The sequence below is a fragment of the Aphis gossypii genome, chromosome 1 (assembly GCF_020184175.1).
Source record: "Aphis gossypii isolate Hap1 chromosome 1, ASM2018417v2, whole genome shotgun sequence".
In the NCBI taxonomy this organism is placed as follows: Eukaryota; Metazoa; Arthropoda; class Insecta; order Hemiptera; family Aphididae; genus Aphis; species Aphis gossypii.
Window position 1 is genome coordinate 24,843,380 of NC_065530.1, and position 16,862 is coordinate 24,860,241.

Sequence of the window (16,862 nt, forward strand, 5' to 3'; positions counted from 1 at the left end):
TTCTTTTACTTCAATATGATTCTAAGTACAAAATAATTTTATTAATATTGGGTATACATATACTTTGTATTATACTATTTTATACGACTTATATTTTAATCCTTGATACGTGTGTAGGTTATAATATAGAACATGGTTTGTATTGTAAATTGTATTACTTATATCATATATGTAGGTACGATGTACCTATAATTAATTTTAAATTATTTTTGAGTACAAATAATTTTACGTTAACTTATTTAATGAAAATGTACTACGTATTTATAACTATTATTCATTATTTTTTTATTGTTCAAATAATAATTAATAATATACTACGTAATCAACGAAAATTGAATAAGGTACATTTGTCAGTTTCTAAATAATATAACTAAGGCAGGGATTTTAATGCTCTAATTTTTTTTTTAAAAATTCCCTTAAAAAAATTTAAAAGTACTAAATAGTAAAATGTATTAAATTAAATTTATTATAGCTTAAAAATTGAAAAAAAATTGTATATTTTTTAGTGTTATAGACTTATAGTATTTGTTACTTGTATATTTTAGACGTACTAATTGATTACTAATTCAGTCATAGTTATCGTGCTTATTTAATTTATTATTCGTACCGCCGGCAGTTTGACGAAAGTCTCTTGTTAATCGCAACAATTTTCGTTTATTTTAGGAACAAATTGTGAAAAATGGTCTAAAAAATTCACTAAAACTGTCAACAATTTTATTAAAGGTTAATTTTGTCAAAAAATGCAAAAAAAAATACTTTGAAATAATCAGTATCACTCAAAACACATTTTATACTTACGGGTCAACGTTTCAAAACACCAAAAAAAAGATGCCTTTGCATAAAAATTCTAGATCTACTTTTAACCATCCGTCGTTGAACTTCAGCGAACAGTCGCCCAATAGATAGTCGGAAATTGGACTTCGACTTATTGTAGTGCTTCGAGTTCGTCGTACGGGGACATATAGTTAGAGGTGAAACGATGGTACCAGATGCTTCAGGATTATCATATGGCTTAGTCCGTGATCAAAGGGACAATGTATTGATATTTTGGTCGATCCACATTCTGTGGAAACAGGCTATGACAAAAGATCGAAGTTTGTGTTATGTTGCACCGCGTCAATGCAGAATGATGTTGTTTATCAGCTGTAATAATTATAAATTATATTATATCATCGTACAAATGTAAGATAATGCACTAAAATCGTCAAAAAATGACCTCAACATACATTTAAAGGTAATTTTGTCAAAAAATGTAAAACATTGTAAAAAAAAAAAAATTATTTTAAAATGATCGGTATTACCCAAAACACATTTTATTCTTAAGGACCAACGTACCAAAACACTAGAAAAAAGATGCCTTTGCATTAAAATCCCTAATTATAACAGACCAAGATACATTGTTCAATGATTAGATAGCTACCTGATTGCGTCCGAACAACTATCATTTCTTAAAATAACGTATAAATAAAATAGATAGATAAAATAAATATACAATATAATTTTTTTTTAAATTATCATTACCCAATTATCGATTTTAAATTAAATAAATTATTTATACAATATTAAACTCATAAACGTATAATAAGTATATTTAAATGTCTTGACGGTAGGTATATGCATTTTCGATACTTAGTTAAGTGTTGTAAAATGTATTACAAATACATACATGCAGAGTTAAATAAATATTAAAGGCATACTATATAGTATACATAAAATTATTATTACATAATAATTGATTTTTATTAACTCAAAATTAAACTTTAATTTTTGTTTACAATCGATAATTGTAACGAAAATTATTAAATAATACATTTTTTTTAAGCTCACATGAATGTGTTATTTTTTTATCTATATTAAAATATATAAGGTGCAAATTAATATTTATTTAGTTTTAATAACTACTAGAAACAGTATTTTTCACTTATTTTGTATAGTAAAATGTAAACTCCTACCTAAACATTTTATCTGGAAATTAAAGATATTAAAATCTCCTCTACGGACCTTTTTACCTGAAAAATTCGAGTGATATTTCATGCTCTAACATTTTTACTTGAGTACACAATTAAAGAATTGAAAAGCTTAAAACGCTAAAAATGACTAGAAAATAATAAATATAAAAAAAGCGGGTAAGTGGGTACCACTCTGCTGTACATTAGGTGCCGTGTGGATCACTATTATATAATAACTATTATAGGAGTGTTCAAATTGAATCCAATGATAGTTATCATTGTATACAAAAAACGATTCTGAACGAAAATGATTTGTCAGCCTAGAATATAATTTCCAGTGGTTGGTGAAAAAGGTAGTTTATGTTTTAATGGACTGAATACACCAAAATTTAAGTTCTTTAATAATAATTATAAATTAAACTCATGAAAAATCTTATATTAAATTTTCAACTCTTAGCTACTTATGCAAAAATTTTTATGAATTATAGGTACTTACAAAATAATTTGCAAATATTCATGATTTTGACGAATTTTTATCAATATTTGAACTACAAATACTAATAAAAAAAAATTGTGCCTATATATTATTATAATTTTTAAATCACTATAAGAGTAACTTATGAGAAACTTTGTATTAAATTTCCAAGTATTTTTATCGGGCCAAAAACATTTTATCGACACTTCAAAAAAAATTTTCAGAAAAATTGAAAATTTCAGTTATCTATAAATAGCTCAAAAATAGTCAAAATATTTTGAAAATTAAATCATGTAAAGAAAATGCCAATCTAAATAACTGGTGAAATTTTCAAGTATCTACGACTTAAATTTTTTAAATAATAACAAATATTTAAAACCGTTTGAGGATAAATCATTATCGTAAAAATTTAAAATTCAAACGCACTTAAAATTTTTTTTATAATGATGCTTCGAATTTTTTCTATAGCTACTTGAAGGAAAACTTATTGAAAACTTAGTATTGTATTTTTAATCCTTAGTTATAAACACAACAAATTTTATGATTTTTCAACTTCAAAATTAGTTGCAAATTTTCACGATTTCGACAGATATTATAAAAATATGAACTATATGCTTATAAAAAAATTGTGATTAACGATTTTTAATTTTTTTAACTGCAATTAGAACAATTCATAAGGAACCTTGTATTAAATTTTCAAGTTTTTTTGGTTATCCAAAATTTTTTTATCGACACTTTAAAAAAAAATCTCCTAAAAATCGATTTTCAGTGGTCTATATAAATAACTCAAAAAGTCAATTTTTTTTTAAAATTTAACTGTATATAGATAACACTAATGTAAACATTTTGTGAAGATTTTAAGTATTTACAGTGATTAGTTTTTGAGTTACAACCATATAAAAAAAAATCGATTTTGTCGAAAACTGGTTTTAAGTAAAAATTCCCGTTTTCCGTTACCTTTTTTTTTTGTTTTTCTAGATTTTTTTGAAAACTCTTGGAAAATGTTTTCTTTATTATTATATTATTTTATAGAAGTTTACACTATGTCTATGTAGGAGATTACCTAAATTTATGGGAATTCCCCCTTTGAACGGACCTTAATCTCGAGATATGAAAAGGAAAAAAAGTCTAATCTAAATTACGACCCGATTGGTTTTTGACCACATCCTCAAATTATTATAGTTTTCCGTATGAGCGTATGCAGCATCTTAAATCTTATTATAAAATGGATGAAGCTGTATGTCCCTATATTTTGAAACACATACCTTATATAAGTAACGAGTCTCGTGATGAGAGGTGCGATCTGCGCATTCGTATGTATAACACAGCCAAGATAGGACATGGATCCATCCATTGTATATAATTCAAAGTCAGCATTCATAATATAGGTTATATAATGTATCAAGATAATTTTATTACCTACTATGTTTACTATACTATAATTACGTTTTACCGGATACGGATTTCAATTTTGATTTTGTTTATGTTTTCAATGTACCTATTCTAATAACGAATGGAATTAAACCGACGTATAGTGAGAAAAGTTTAGAGTATATTATAATTTTAATATTCAACAAATGTTTAATTAATAAAATTTGGGCCGCAATTTGTATGTACCTTAAAAAACTTTTACAGCGGGACGCAACTAATTGCCATTCTAACCATCCAATGTAGATTGTAGATTGTTTTGTGAATTATTCAATTAGGTATATTGAGTACAAGCAAAAATATTGGTGTCTTAATAGTATTAAGTTTTTAATTTGACTGCATTTGAATCTTACGACAAAAAAATCCTATTTGCATTTCAACATCTCTTTAAGGGAACTGCCCGAATGGCATGACACACCTTACAGACATTTATCCGAATAACCTACGAGTTAAATAAAATTCGAATTAACGAACAATTTAATGTTTAAATGCGGCAATACTACAAAATATACAAATACATAATCATTAATCAATAGCCAACACAAAATGTAAAAATCAATAAATTAAAATTAAATACTATAATACTAAGAAAAATGTATTATATATTTGTTTTTAGATCAGCTGACTTATGTCCGGCTACATTGGTACAAAAAGCAGTTCTCGTGGCGCCGTCGCGTCGGTGTATAAACTGAAAAAAAAGGTAATAGGTATATATAATATACATAGGAGGACAAGACAACATAATTATTATGCGTTCTTTAAACTAATTTGCGAACAAATCCATTTTAGACCTTCTTTTAAATATATATTATTTCTATATAATAACTAATAAGTGCGTGAAAATATAATTACCATATTATAGTCTATCAATGACCGAAAAAAACAAGAGAGAAATATTTAGATAAATATATGTTTAAATAATAAAAAGTGCATTTTTATAAATGTACAGTAAGAGGCAAATTACAACCGCGAAACTAAATTAAAATAATTTTTGATTATTAAATATATAATTATACAAGACTTAAAAATTTTAAATAGCATTTTATAAAATTAAAAACGTCGGAAACACTGAATAATATAATAGTATTGTTGAATAATATTTTTAGCTAATAGGATATATAAAAATAATCAAAATAGTTATACAATTAATTACAACAATATGTTTTGTGTTATAATATAATTAAAATAATGATTATCGTTTTTTTGTAACCATATAATAAATAATAAGCCATGATTATAATGTTTAACGATTATTGTGATAATATTTAATTCTTACGTAATAATATACACATTTGACATTTCAGTTGAAATCTATACGGTTACATAAAATAGTTAAACTGGACTGAAATTTAAGTGTACTGAATAATATACTAGAAGTACCTAATTTTATTGAATAATTATTATAATTGTTCATTTTAATTGTTATCGATTATACGTATTCCAGCGATAAAATTTGTAATGTTGTTCAATTGGAAAAAAAAATAATTATACTGCATGTGTAAGTTTATAGTAAGTATAATTATATGATTCCCAGTAGAGTATGAAACAATAAAATATTACGATAAAGTTTCCGAAATGCTTAGATGTGTCATCATATTATTATTTATTATTAATTCGCATATTATTATAAAATTAATTTTTAATTTTAATAACTATATTGTTTTACCCGCAAATGGAATAAAATTTGAGTATTAATAAATAATCAATATATTATTATTGCAGAATAAAAACACGAACGGGAAACTTATTTTGTCAGTTGTCGTATATCTACAAATTATATCATTCAAAACAATCAACGCCTCGATTCCGAGGCGTACACGAGTCAGGCAGTTGAATACATAATAATATGTAATACAAATATATAATACATGCCTGCAGTATTATGATTTCGTCTTTCGTATATAATTTTGTTTTACATTTGACGAGATTGTTATCAAGCGTAGGCATACGTCTCTTAAATAATAATAATGGTGTGGTAAGTCCGATCGAGTAATTTGAATCACAAAACGAGTTCGACGAGGTGAATATTAATGCGGCGGCATATAGGGGTCGGCCGACGGCCACTATATCGCGGGTTCTGATTCAACGTTTCTATTACAACACGTCAATACAAACGACATCTAAGACCTAAGTATTATAATATTATTATTACCATCCGAATAGAACATTATCGTACATTTCAGAAACGCGATATTTTTTTCGTTTTTTCTTCTATATGCGACTACTTTAAAATTGATGATTTTTAACGTTTTATAATAATTTTACTGATTTAATTTTATTGGAATGTAGGCATACGTGAGTTAATACAACATAATATTGTACTGTAAATTATACGCTGTATATATTTTACCTGAAATGCTGCCATAATATTATTTTGGGCTTAAATCCATCACAAACCTCGTAATTAATATACCAACAAATCGGCAAGGCTGGGCAAGTTAACTTATTTTTTTTAAACTTATTAATTAAGTTAATATAAAAAATACATACGAATATTAAAAACTTCACAAATAACGTTTTAAAATTATTACAAAATAATGTAAAGATTCATCGAGTATGTAATTTTTCCAAATTTTAATTTCGAATGACTGTAAAAGTAATTATATATAAATATTTTAAGACTTATAGTTACAGTATGGAGAACCTTTAATTAAATGTTCAGGGTTTTTTATAAAGCTAGAACAAAAAAAAAAAAAAAAATTAAATATTTTTTAATCATAATATGCCCGATAATATGTTATACACAATAAGAATATTTCATAAAAGTCCATACATAGTAAAAATAATACATATACGAATATTAAGAAACAAAAAAATAGACACTGAGGTCATTCAAACAGTACAAATGTTATTAATTAGTGAGATTATAGGTTCATTTTCTGCCAATTCATTGCGTAAGAGATTAAAAAACTAACGTATTTTTAACCTATGAACTAGTTTATCTGAAATTATTCAGTTTTGATAGTGCGACGTTATGATTTTCTATGGAATTACGTTAATTTATTCTTAATTTGATTCACGTTGAAATCCACAACTATAGTGCACGCTTTAACACGACCTATAATTTTGTTTGCAAAACAATACAATAAATATAACATTTTCAATTATTTTTACCTATTTATGAAAATAATAATTTGTTCACAACAAAATACACTTTAAATTTTTGGAGTTTATATTGTAAACGTTATGTTGTAGGTACATTGTAGCAGAGTTTAAGGATGGTGCCCGGTCGTTATTTCGGCACTGATAGCAACGTCGTTTTCAATGTATTGATTTTTATTGTATTTGGGCTTCTCGGAATTCCGACAAGGGGGTGTGACGGACAAAGGGAGATGAGCTGTTGCAGCTGTTCTCTTATTGGGTGGTCTGCTGTAGCCTTGGGATAAGAGGGTTCCGGGCAATGGTCCGGGTGTGTATTATGGATACCTACCTACTCGTTTTCGGAGCACAAAATATTTTATTATATAAAAATGGTGTAAATAATTTCTTATACGGATATCGTCACATCGAACACGTACAATATTTAATATTACAATAAACTATATAATATTATACATAGTATATAAGATAAAAACGGGAAAGTTTTTTTTCAACAACATCAGTTTTTATAACACGATTTCTATCGCAATAAAGATTTTAAAAATAGTTTTATTAACGAATGGCCACTGCACAATATTATAATTGTATCAGTACCTACTTTACAATATGTGTTATTTTGTAACTACTGTAAAGTATCACTTTTTAGTGTGATGAGAGGTCAATAGTTTTTTTTTTTTTTTGATAAATGCTGTCTGAAATAGTATAATGTTGTACTACCAGTATATCTAAATATATATATATATAAAATGGTAATGGTTGAATACGATATTATGATAATTATTTAAATAATACACATAGAAGTTTAAATTTAAAAAATATATTCATAAATTCCACAACAATAAAACGAAATAAATGTTTTATCATAATAATATCACAAAACTATATTATAGCGCAGGGGTCACCAATTAATATTTTCTGTGGGCCGCACATTAAGAATTCCGAAAGTTCTCACGGGCCTTAAAAATTTAAAGTACATAATATTTATTATAATAATATGCTGATTAGGTTAGGTTGCGTATTAAATTATCGGCTTTTTCTCTCCTTGTCTGCGGGCCACCATTTGGTGACCCATGTTATAGCGTATACTATAAAATTCATATTAACATGTATAAAAACACGTAATACTTATACATACACTAGGTACTATGAAGTTAATAAATCAATTATTTATAAGTAAGTGAGCTGAATCCTACTTTACAAAAGTCAAAAAATATTTAATATGTCATAACGTATCCACATGATTTCCGCACATAATATATCTAATGTAATAATGACCAAGTCTAATTTTTGGTTTTTTTATCATAATATAGCTACCTAGTCGTATCTGGATTTCAATGATATACCAATTATATAATACCTACTAATTTAATTTATATAATATCCCTAATTATACCAAGTATAGCCAATTCACAGATATATAGTAGGTATAGATGTAATAAATCATTATATCATCATATATTTTGTTTAGCATTTGAATACTGAATAATATAATGTACCTATATAATATTATAGTTATATAGTTTAGAAAATGTATACTTATTTTTATTATATTTTATCTAAAAAAATAATTAAATAAATTATAAATAGGCACATCGTGTTAATTATATAAACAATATTGGGACTTACAATTATGTTTATATAACAAAATGTATGTTATAATAATATTATTATTATATAGGCAAGTACGAGTACATCATGTTATAAATTTGGTGGCCCGATCGAAGATGTAATAAATTTTTTATAGAAGAAAAAGATTGGGCTGGGCATCATTAATTTTATGTGAAGGTTATAGTGTAAATTATTTTGGTAGGTACATGATACAACAAAATGTATTATTTTTCATTTTGAAATCATAAAATTATTTTAACCATTTATATTAGGTACACTACACAGCTGCGGTACCTAACATGGGGTCGGCAGATGATGGCTACAAGGTAGATAAACACCCTAAATGTATAATGTACGTTAAGTATACATATATGAAACTCTCTACAACAAAGTATATTCTCCCCTCAGAGAACACTGCAGGGTTAAAAGAATGTGGATTTTGCGGCGTAGTACGATTGTGCGCGCAGCGTCGGAATAACAAAGAATATGATTTTGACTGTTCAAACTGTTCAAAGGCATACGTTCGTGAGTGAAATTTGATGCGACGTTGCCAAATCATTTATTACAAATTTCAATTATTTCATATATTTTTAATATTTAAAAACGGATACAAACACATTTATTCAAATATAAATATTAAAATATTTAATTAAAAAAAGTGAACAAATTGTACTTAATTCAATCTACAGGGTGGTTATGCTTACTAGAATTTTCTAAAATGGTATTAACAGTTAATACTATTGATATACACTATTTTTACAGAATCTCTATCTAATATGTCCATTTGCCCAATGACTGATATTCCGAAATGAGTACGAATTCGCTATATTAATAAATCACTACGCTTTTCCAAACTTATATATTATGTATTAAGAATTTAATTTTCTATTTAAAAAATAAATATAAAATGTTAACTGTACTAAAAAATACGGAGACTGACACAGCTGAAATACAAACTCAACAGACAGTAAATAGGTCTAAACTATAGATATATCCAGCACAATTATAGTTAGGTATATTCGTACATGTATGATGGGAATTTACAGTAAAGATACTAATAAATTCTGATCAAATATTAAAGTATGATCTAAAATATTATAACCAATTACTTCTTAGTGATGGAAAGTTTTTCTATTTTCAACAATAATAAGTAATAAATAATCTACTATAGTAAAGCACTTAAGATTTATCGTGTACATGACAACGTAACTTAAAAGTAAAATTAATATGAAGCGCGCGATCGTATAAGTAGGTACACATAAAAAGGTACCGGTGATAAGGATCGCGACCTATCGTATGGCGTCAGGATTTTTACCTGCACGGCTGCACCCACTTCGGGAACAATGACGGAGGGTTCTTTATACCTATCATTATATTTATGAATATAATACATTTCGTTTTCGAATTTATTCTCTTCTATACATCTGCCTCGACTACCTAAGATTCAACCGAAAATGTCTTACGATAAAATCAAACGATTTCGTTGTCATAAATTTTATTTCAGTTGTGGCTTAAATCAATACATTAATCTATATAATATAATGATAGTCTTTCATTTAAAGTATTCAATAGTATAGCGTATACACAATTTTATATAATAAGGCCTTGAATATTATACGTTATTTTAATATAAACACGCATTAAAAATATAAAAACATATTAAATGTAAAAAAAATATTTTTAATGAAGTATAACGTACGTGTACAGAACATGATATAAAACGTTTTGATTAATGGAAATTATTATAAAATAAATAGAAAAATGATATCTAAAAATACAAATATTTTTAAAATTAAATTCATTAGTATACTTATAATAAAATTCCAATTATGTTTTAAGGTACCTAGATATGTTTCTAGTGAGTCGATTCTACAAATGTATAGTCTTATTAGTAATATTCTTCGAATAACAGTAATATATATCCTTATATATTATAAATGTTCAAAAGAATACTTAATAACCAATTTTGAATGTATTATATTCATTTCAATTTATGATTGTTAAAAAAATGTTTAATAGCACAATTAATCAGGCGACCTCTGTGATGACCCGTTAGCAAAATGAACGGAAACTATTATATTGTACAGAATTATACATCATCTACTATGTTTTTTTCACTTATGATTTCGAAAATATTCTTTATTCAAAATATCACTAATTATTGGTGGGATTTAATAGGAGTTGATTAATATTTATCTAAAACCATCGAAATGTTACTCAACAATTCCCTTTGAATCGAAATGAGTATGATGCAATATCAATTAAAATAAAATGATTACCAGTGATTGTTGCTTAAACATATGAAATTTATTGGTATGGTTTTTTTTATATAAGCCGTATACTCGGTTGTGTCGTAAGTATATCACAAAAGAAATACAAAACAAGAATAATAAATACAAAGATTTTATCTTTAACAATTTTTAGTTGTCCATACTTTATGCAAGAACGATCATTTTTGTCAAATAAGATCATCATACACGTGACATACACATTTAAAATGTATACAATATACAATCATATGCGTATATTATAGTCTAAATAAAACACATTTTTTAATAAAAATGTATTTCAGTTGTAACTACATCATAGATTCTCAACTAAATCGTGGGCTTAATAATATACAATTAAGATACCTAATCATGATTCGTATGATTTTAGAACGCATTTCAATAAACGACTTTTATCAGAGTATTGTCGTTTGCTATCCAGATTTCAGATAAATGGAAAAAAATATCTACTTGCTGCACGTTTGAAATTAATTAATAAAAATTTAAACCAATTTATTACAAAGATATATACTTATTTTGTCATATGCAGCGATGAGTCTTATAACACTTAGATATCGATCAATATTTCGGTTTCGGTTATAGAGTATTATCCTATTATGCAGTATACTTGACACTTGTAGTTTGAACATCGTTGAAAACAATTGTATAATCATAAACTTAAAAGTATCCAATTTATTTAATCGCGTGATCATAAATCCATTCAAAATATTTATAAACTATTGTATACGATATACCTATGTCCTATATATTATATTTTCTATATTAATATTTAACAATTTAATGCGTAATGCGTGTTTTAATTATTAAAATAATATTTTATACCATTACTAAATTACTTATACACATTTGACGTAGGTATAACACATTTTAAGTGGCCACGAATAGAGAAGAGTGTTCTAAATCGAGAGTTCGCTACACCGAAATTGTATAGTCATCAAAAATATTATATTCGTTACAATTAATATAATTAATTAAAATTGTAAATCTATACACTGAAAATCGGTATTATCATATCTATTATACTATGACATTTCACGTGCCTATAAAATGTTGTACCTATACCACAGTAAAATAGTGTATTTCGTGCGTGAGATGAGTTTTCTTTTAAAAAACGCATTATCAATAATGTACATGTATTACCTTATAGATGATACCGATTACGACATCTATCGTTAAAGTATTGGTATTTTTATAATTCGAATGATCGCTAACAGGGCGGTAAAAATAATAAAAATGACCGATGCCGACTTGTTTGGACAAAGAAAAAAAAAGAGCCGGGAAACCGAGATACTCCCTTTCCCTGCACCGTACGGACCAATCACAGTCCCTCGTTCTTCGCAGGTTTCGACAGTATAACCACTTGTGGGACACGATATACTGCGCAACAAAAACGACGACGGTTCGCTCTCGAAAATATTATGTACCTCCACCGCCCACTCGCTTCACTCTCAATGACGTGTGGCCAACTACCACACCGAACGATTTAGTATGAGACGCTGCGGACGAACGACGCTCTACCGGATAAGAGAATAGCTGCCGATGTATAAATCATTATGACGTCGGCGTCGAATAGTGACGATTCGCCTTATCACGCTTCGAACCGTATACACATTGGACTTAAAGACACGACGATAACAGCCGAAAAATGACGATGCGAGCTACGGCGGCGAGCATACCTTTTACTCTCTCGTAGTTACTCGCCACGATCGAGCGGGATAATTCGTCGCTCCCTTGTCCAAACTCCGGAAGCCACCCAGCCGAACCACCGGAGCAGATCGTCGTCAATCGGAGTTTTACACATTGGCTCATCGGTTGTCTGCAGCTGCTGTTCGCTGCTGCTGTCATCGTCGGGAGATTCACCTAACGACCATTTTCCACCGACAACCGCGGCCGCCGCCCAGTGCTGATAGTGAGTATACATGTTATTCATCTATCTACACCTGTTGTTATTGTTATTGTGTACATGTCTGATACCACGAGCGGCGCAAAATCGCAGACGGTGCGTTACGATACGTCGTTTCACTTTCCGTTAGGATAGTTTCGACATCCGCCAATCGTAGATAGTGCGCGCGTTGACGGCGGCCATTTTGCGCTGCCGGCCGGTCTTGTCGAAACGTGCTGGCGTAACTATACCCATCGTTTTATTATAAAATATAATACGGCCTTTAAAAGACTTTGTTTAAATATATATATATATTTTTTTTTTTACAAAAAGTCGTATATTCTCCTGTTTATACCTAAGCGCTATTTTTATGCGTATATATCTTTAAGCGACCACACCCCCACACTAAGCCCGCTAAGAACGACTTCCTTAGCGCCCGTTCTCTGAGTAGGATATATTTTTTGCGTGGTGGCCATTTTGGGAAGGGTGATCTTGTCGACAGACAGGTTTCACTATATACATTTGGACACTTAAAAATTCTTTTTATCAGAACATTGTTATGATTTATCTGGAAGCAAAATGAAAAAATATCAATTTGTATTTTTAAAATAAATTTTATATTATACTTCTTATAGCTAAACGCGTTACTTACACGACCCTTCTCTCCCGCACACTTCAACTTGTCAGGCACGGGATAATTACCTTAGTGCCGTCACTGGAGAAATTTTTCGTAACACACGTTTACCTAGCCTGTAAAGACAACGTTTCACCGTTTTCATTTTGGTGTATGGCGCTTGCCGGCCATCTTCCAAATCCAATCTTACCTAGTTTGGGAAATTGAATCCCGGTACTCGGCTAGATCCTAGCGCTGCAACTGGAATTTTTTGTTGTAACGTGCGCTCTTCTTTACATTTCGTCTATTCTCTTTAGACATATGTATAAACGCGACAGTAGCGGCCATTTTCTAACGATCAATCTTGTCCAGTAGTAGCGCTAGCTATATTTTTAGATGCGATGTATGTTATAATATAGTATTTGTGAATATATTTTTATTTTTTTATTCATACCGATAAATACATTTTATTTTCTCTTACAGTCAAAAACAATTTCCCCCACCCTTTTCTGACAATTTGAATTCCGGAATGACTTCCTAAGCGCCACCACTGGAGTATTTTAAATATCATAAATTCATGATTCACTGCACTCTCCTCTTGATGGTTTATCGTTATTGGCGTTTTAGGTATCTTGTAAACACGGCGACGTGCAAAACCAGGCTCTTAAACTATCCATACATCTTGAACTATCTAAACGTTGTCACATAAATAAAAATATTTTTTTTTCTGATTAACGTCATAATATAATGACCCATGATTATCAGTCAATCGTGTTTCGGGACTTACAAAATAATGCTACTTCCGCCACATTAACCCTCGTTGAATAGTACTTATATATGGACATCATCATATTTTATAAACTGTATTTATAGTGTATATTATTGCTCTATAAAATGTATATAATATCGCACACCTATAGCAAAACAGTAACAACTAAAAAAAAAAAACGGTTATCAGAAATTTCAAAAAACTGTTTGCCATGTCAGTTTGATAATTAAAACATTAAATGTTTCAATCAAGACGATTTGTATTACATTTTTGAGTTGCATCAGTTTTACATGAAACATTTTAGCTATATTTTTCAATTTAAAACTATTTTGTTGATATTTTTTGAGTTGATTTACATTTATCTGTTCAAAAAGTACCTACAACTTTTAATGTAAAAATAGTGTAGTTTCTTATTTTGTTTCAAACTACAAGTTGAATTATAAGACAATGATTTAATAGAAATATGATTTTAATTTTGTATAAAATATTGTACAAAACAAGCCTAATATACAAATTTCCAACATATAAACTTAAATCTTTAACTTTCATTAAGTCTATTCAAGTTCAGAAACAGTCTTCCATTATTTTTTAATTATATATTATATAATCGTTAATATAATTTGTTATATTTTTTCTTTTGTTAGCTCTTCATTCAAGTTATATACGTTAGACACGAAAAATCTAACATATAAAGATCAACATGCCGAGAATAAGTGCAGTAAATAGAAGATATCGTTGTACACGGCCAAGTTTTAAACCACAGGGCTTTGAAGGAAAATACATGGAATATCTGCGATGTATAACAGTTATTTTATTATTTTTGTGAAGTTTTATTTTTTAAATTTTAATTTCGATTAATTATTATATTATTTTGTGTTAGCAATAAGGGGACCATTGAGTTATCTTAATACACTCGATACATGCGAAATGTGTGCAATGGCATTAGTTCAGGTGATTTTAATATCTTGCTATTTTATAATACAAATTAAAAATAAACAATATGTAATTGAATATATTTTTTAAGATTGCAAAGCAGTGTTGCTGTCAACCTTGTTTTGTAAAATGGTTGTTTTTAGAGGACGGTACAAAATGTGAAACATGTGAAAAGCCATTGAAAGACGTAATGACCAAGGAACAAGCGGATAAATTTTGCGAACGCACGGGGTTGAAATGGAAGAGATTAAGTAAGAACTAGGTTATTTCTATAATGGTTTTAATTTGATTCAGTTCATTTTTACAAGGTTTTATGCGGGTGAATTAAATCTCATAATAGAAAAAATTATTTTTTAATAATCATTTATAAAAGGGAATTAACCAGATCTCAATGTAGGATATAGGATTCTCCACCTTCAAAACTAGCACTACGCCACTACCTTAGTTTTAAATTAAATATAATTTGTATAAATATTATTTTTAGTGATTAATCTTAGTATTTACCTAATTATGTTGTTTACAATGTAGATGAAACCGGACACGCCCTCACGAATTTGCTTATTGAACGTCGGATTCGAAGCATGGCTCACAGGACTTCAAATTAATACATGTTCGCCGAGAGTACAAATTTTATAGTTTTTAAATGTAGAATCACAAATAGCAAAATCATTAACTAACCTAAAACTAAAATTATCTAAAACAAAGAAATATATCTTATGTATAACAATTAAAATTTTAATAAGATAAATATTGATAAAAATAAACATTTTTGCACAATAATTTATTGTAGAAGTTGAAATATGTCTGTTTGAACATTTCCTTAACGTTTAAATCATAGTTACTTTCTTATAATATTTTTTAACACTTTTTATTAAGCAACTTATAAAGTTTTTAATTTGTTTTTACAGTTATTATTTACAGTTATATTGTAATTTTTAGTACAAAATAATTTAGTTTACAGTACAAATTATTCTATTATTGTTTATTAATAAGGACAACTTAGGCAAATAAGACTTAGCAGTTAATATTTATAGAATGCCAGGATGACTGAATAATTCACACTTATATGATAATAAAATTACATAAATATTGGCTTATAAATTTACTGGAAATTTTTTTTTGGAACTTTAAATGGAAATTCAATAATTTTATATTTTAAGTTATAACATTTAAATTATTGTTTATTATAAAAATATTAAATTATGTATTAACTTATCTTAAAATAATCATGAACTATAATTATTTATATTTTAAGTAATTACAATATAATCACATACAAATAATTAAATTACCTACCTCAAACAACCTACTGTGCGCCTACCTGCTTTTAATATTATATAATTTAAGTATTAAGATTTATTGTATTTGTATGTTTAAATGTAATACAATTATATAACTATATGATATATAATAAAAACAAATTATTATATTTTATCTAGATCATAAGAAATCGGCTGGTTTTCAATTTAAATATTCTTTTTTTTTTTATCAAAAAAAGAAAATTTAATTTATAGCGTAGTGATAATATACCTATATTTATCTTACATTGATGAGTCACGTATATTTTTATTAATGTGTTTTTCATGCTTTCATCACGTCTTCTAAGATATAATTCTCTGATTTATAATTTTGAGTGGAACTTTTACTTTTAAGTAACAAATTGTGGATCTAGTTAGAAGGTAAAAAAAATTCTAAACATACTTACATGATCTCATAATTATGACAAACCGATGATATACAGACAACAGAAATATTTACGGAACACCAATTTTTCACAGTTTTGATTTTTGGTTAAAATTTAAAAATAAAATATCGTAA

At 27.6% G+C, this 16,862-nt stretch overlaps 1 protein-coding gene and 1 long non-coding RNA gene across 3 annotated transcripts in view; one reads left to right on the forward strand and one right to left on the reverse strand.

The window, feature by feature from the left end:
* Nucleotides 1-129: 129 nt before the first annotated feature.
* Nucleotides 130-16,862, reverse strand: part of LOC126550869 (uncharacterized) — a 32,721-nt gene continuing 15,988 nt past the window's right edge. The window contains exons 1-3 of one of the 2 annotated variants that reach the window (XR_007604920.1): nucleotides 6,203-6,574; nucleotides 3,690-4,540; nucleotides 130-1,143 (exon numbers count right to left, since the gene is read on the reverse strand). This is a non-coding gene — a long non-coding RNA (uncharacterized LOC126550869). Of the gene's footprint in view, nucleotides 1,144-3,689; nucleotides 4,541-6,202; nucleotides 6,575-16,862 lie in introns of those variants that run through there. The other variant, XR_007604919.1, reaches the window with a different exon arrangement.
* On the forward strand, nucleotides 12,353-16,494 carry LOC114129841 (uncharacterized). The gene is made up of 5 exons (XM_027994687.2): nucleotides 12,353-12,756; nucleotides 14,756-14,908; nucleotides 14,992-15,062; nucleotides 15,136-15,295; nucleotides 15,573-16,494. Exons 2-5 carry the CDS (start codon nucleotides 14,812-14,814, stop codon nucleotides 15,647-15,649), a joined length of 405 nt encoding a protein of 134 aa, XP_027850488.1. The 5' UTR covers nucleotides 12,353-12,756; nucleotides 14,756-14,811; the 3' UTR covers nucleotides 15,650-16,494.

What these genes read in the sequence shown, in the direction of transcription:
- LOC114129841 (XM_027994687.2), top strand. Translation starts at nt 14,812, where the DNA reads ATGCCGAGAATAAGTGCAGTAAATAGAAGATATCGTTGTACACGGCCA. An exon ending in ATACATGGAATATCTGCGAT is followed by an intron (nt 14,909 to 14,991) that starts GTATAACAGTTA and finishes ATTTTGTGTTAG; the next exon opens with CAATAAGGGGACCATTGAGT. An exon ending in GTTGAAATGGAAGAGATTAA is followed by an intron (nt 15,296 to 15,572) that starts GTAAGAACTAGG and finishes TTTACAATGTAG; the next exon opens with ATGAAACCGGACACGCCCTC.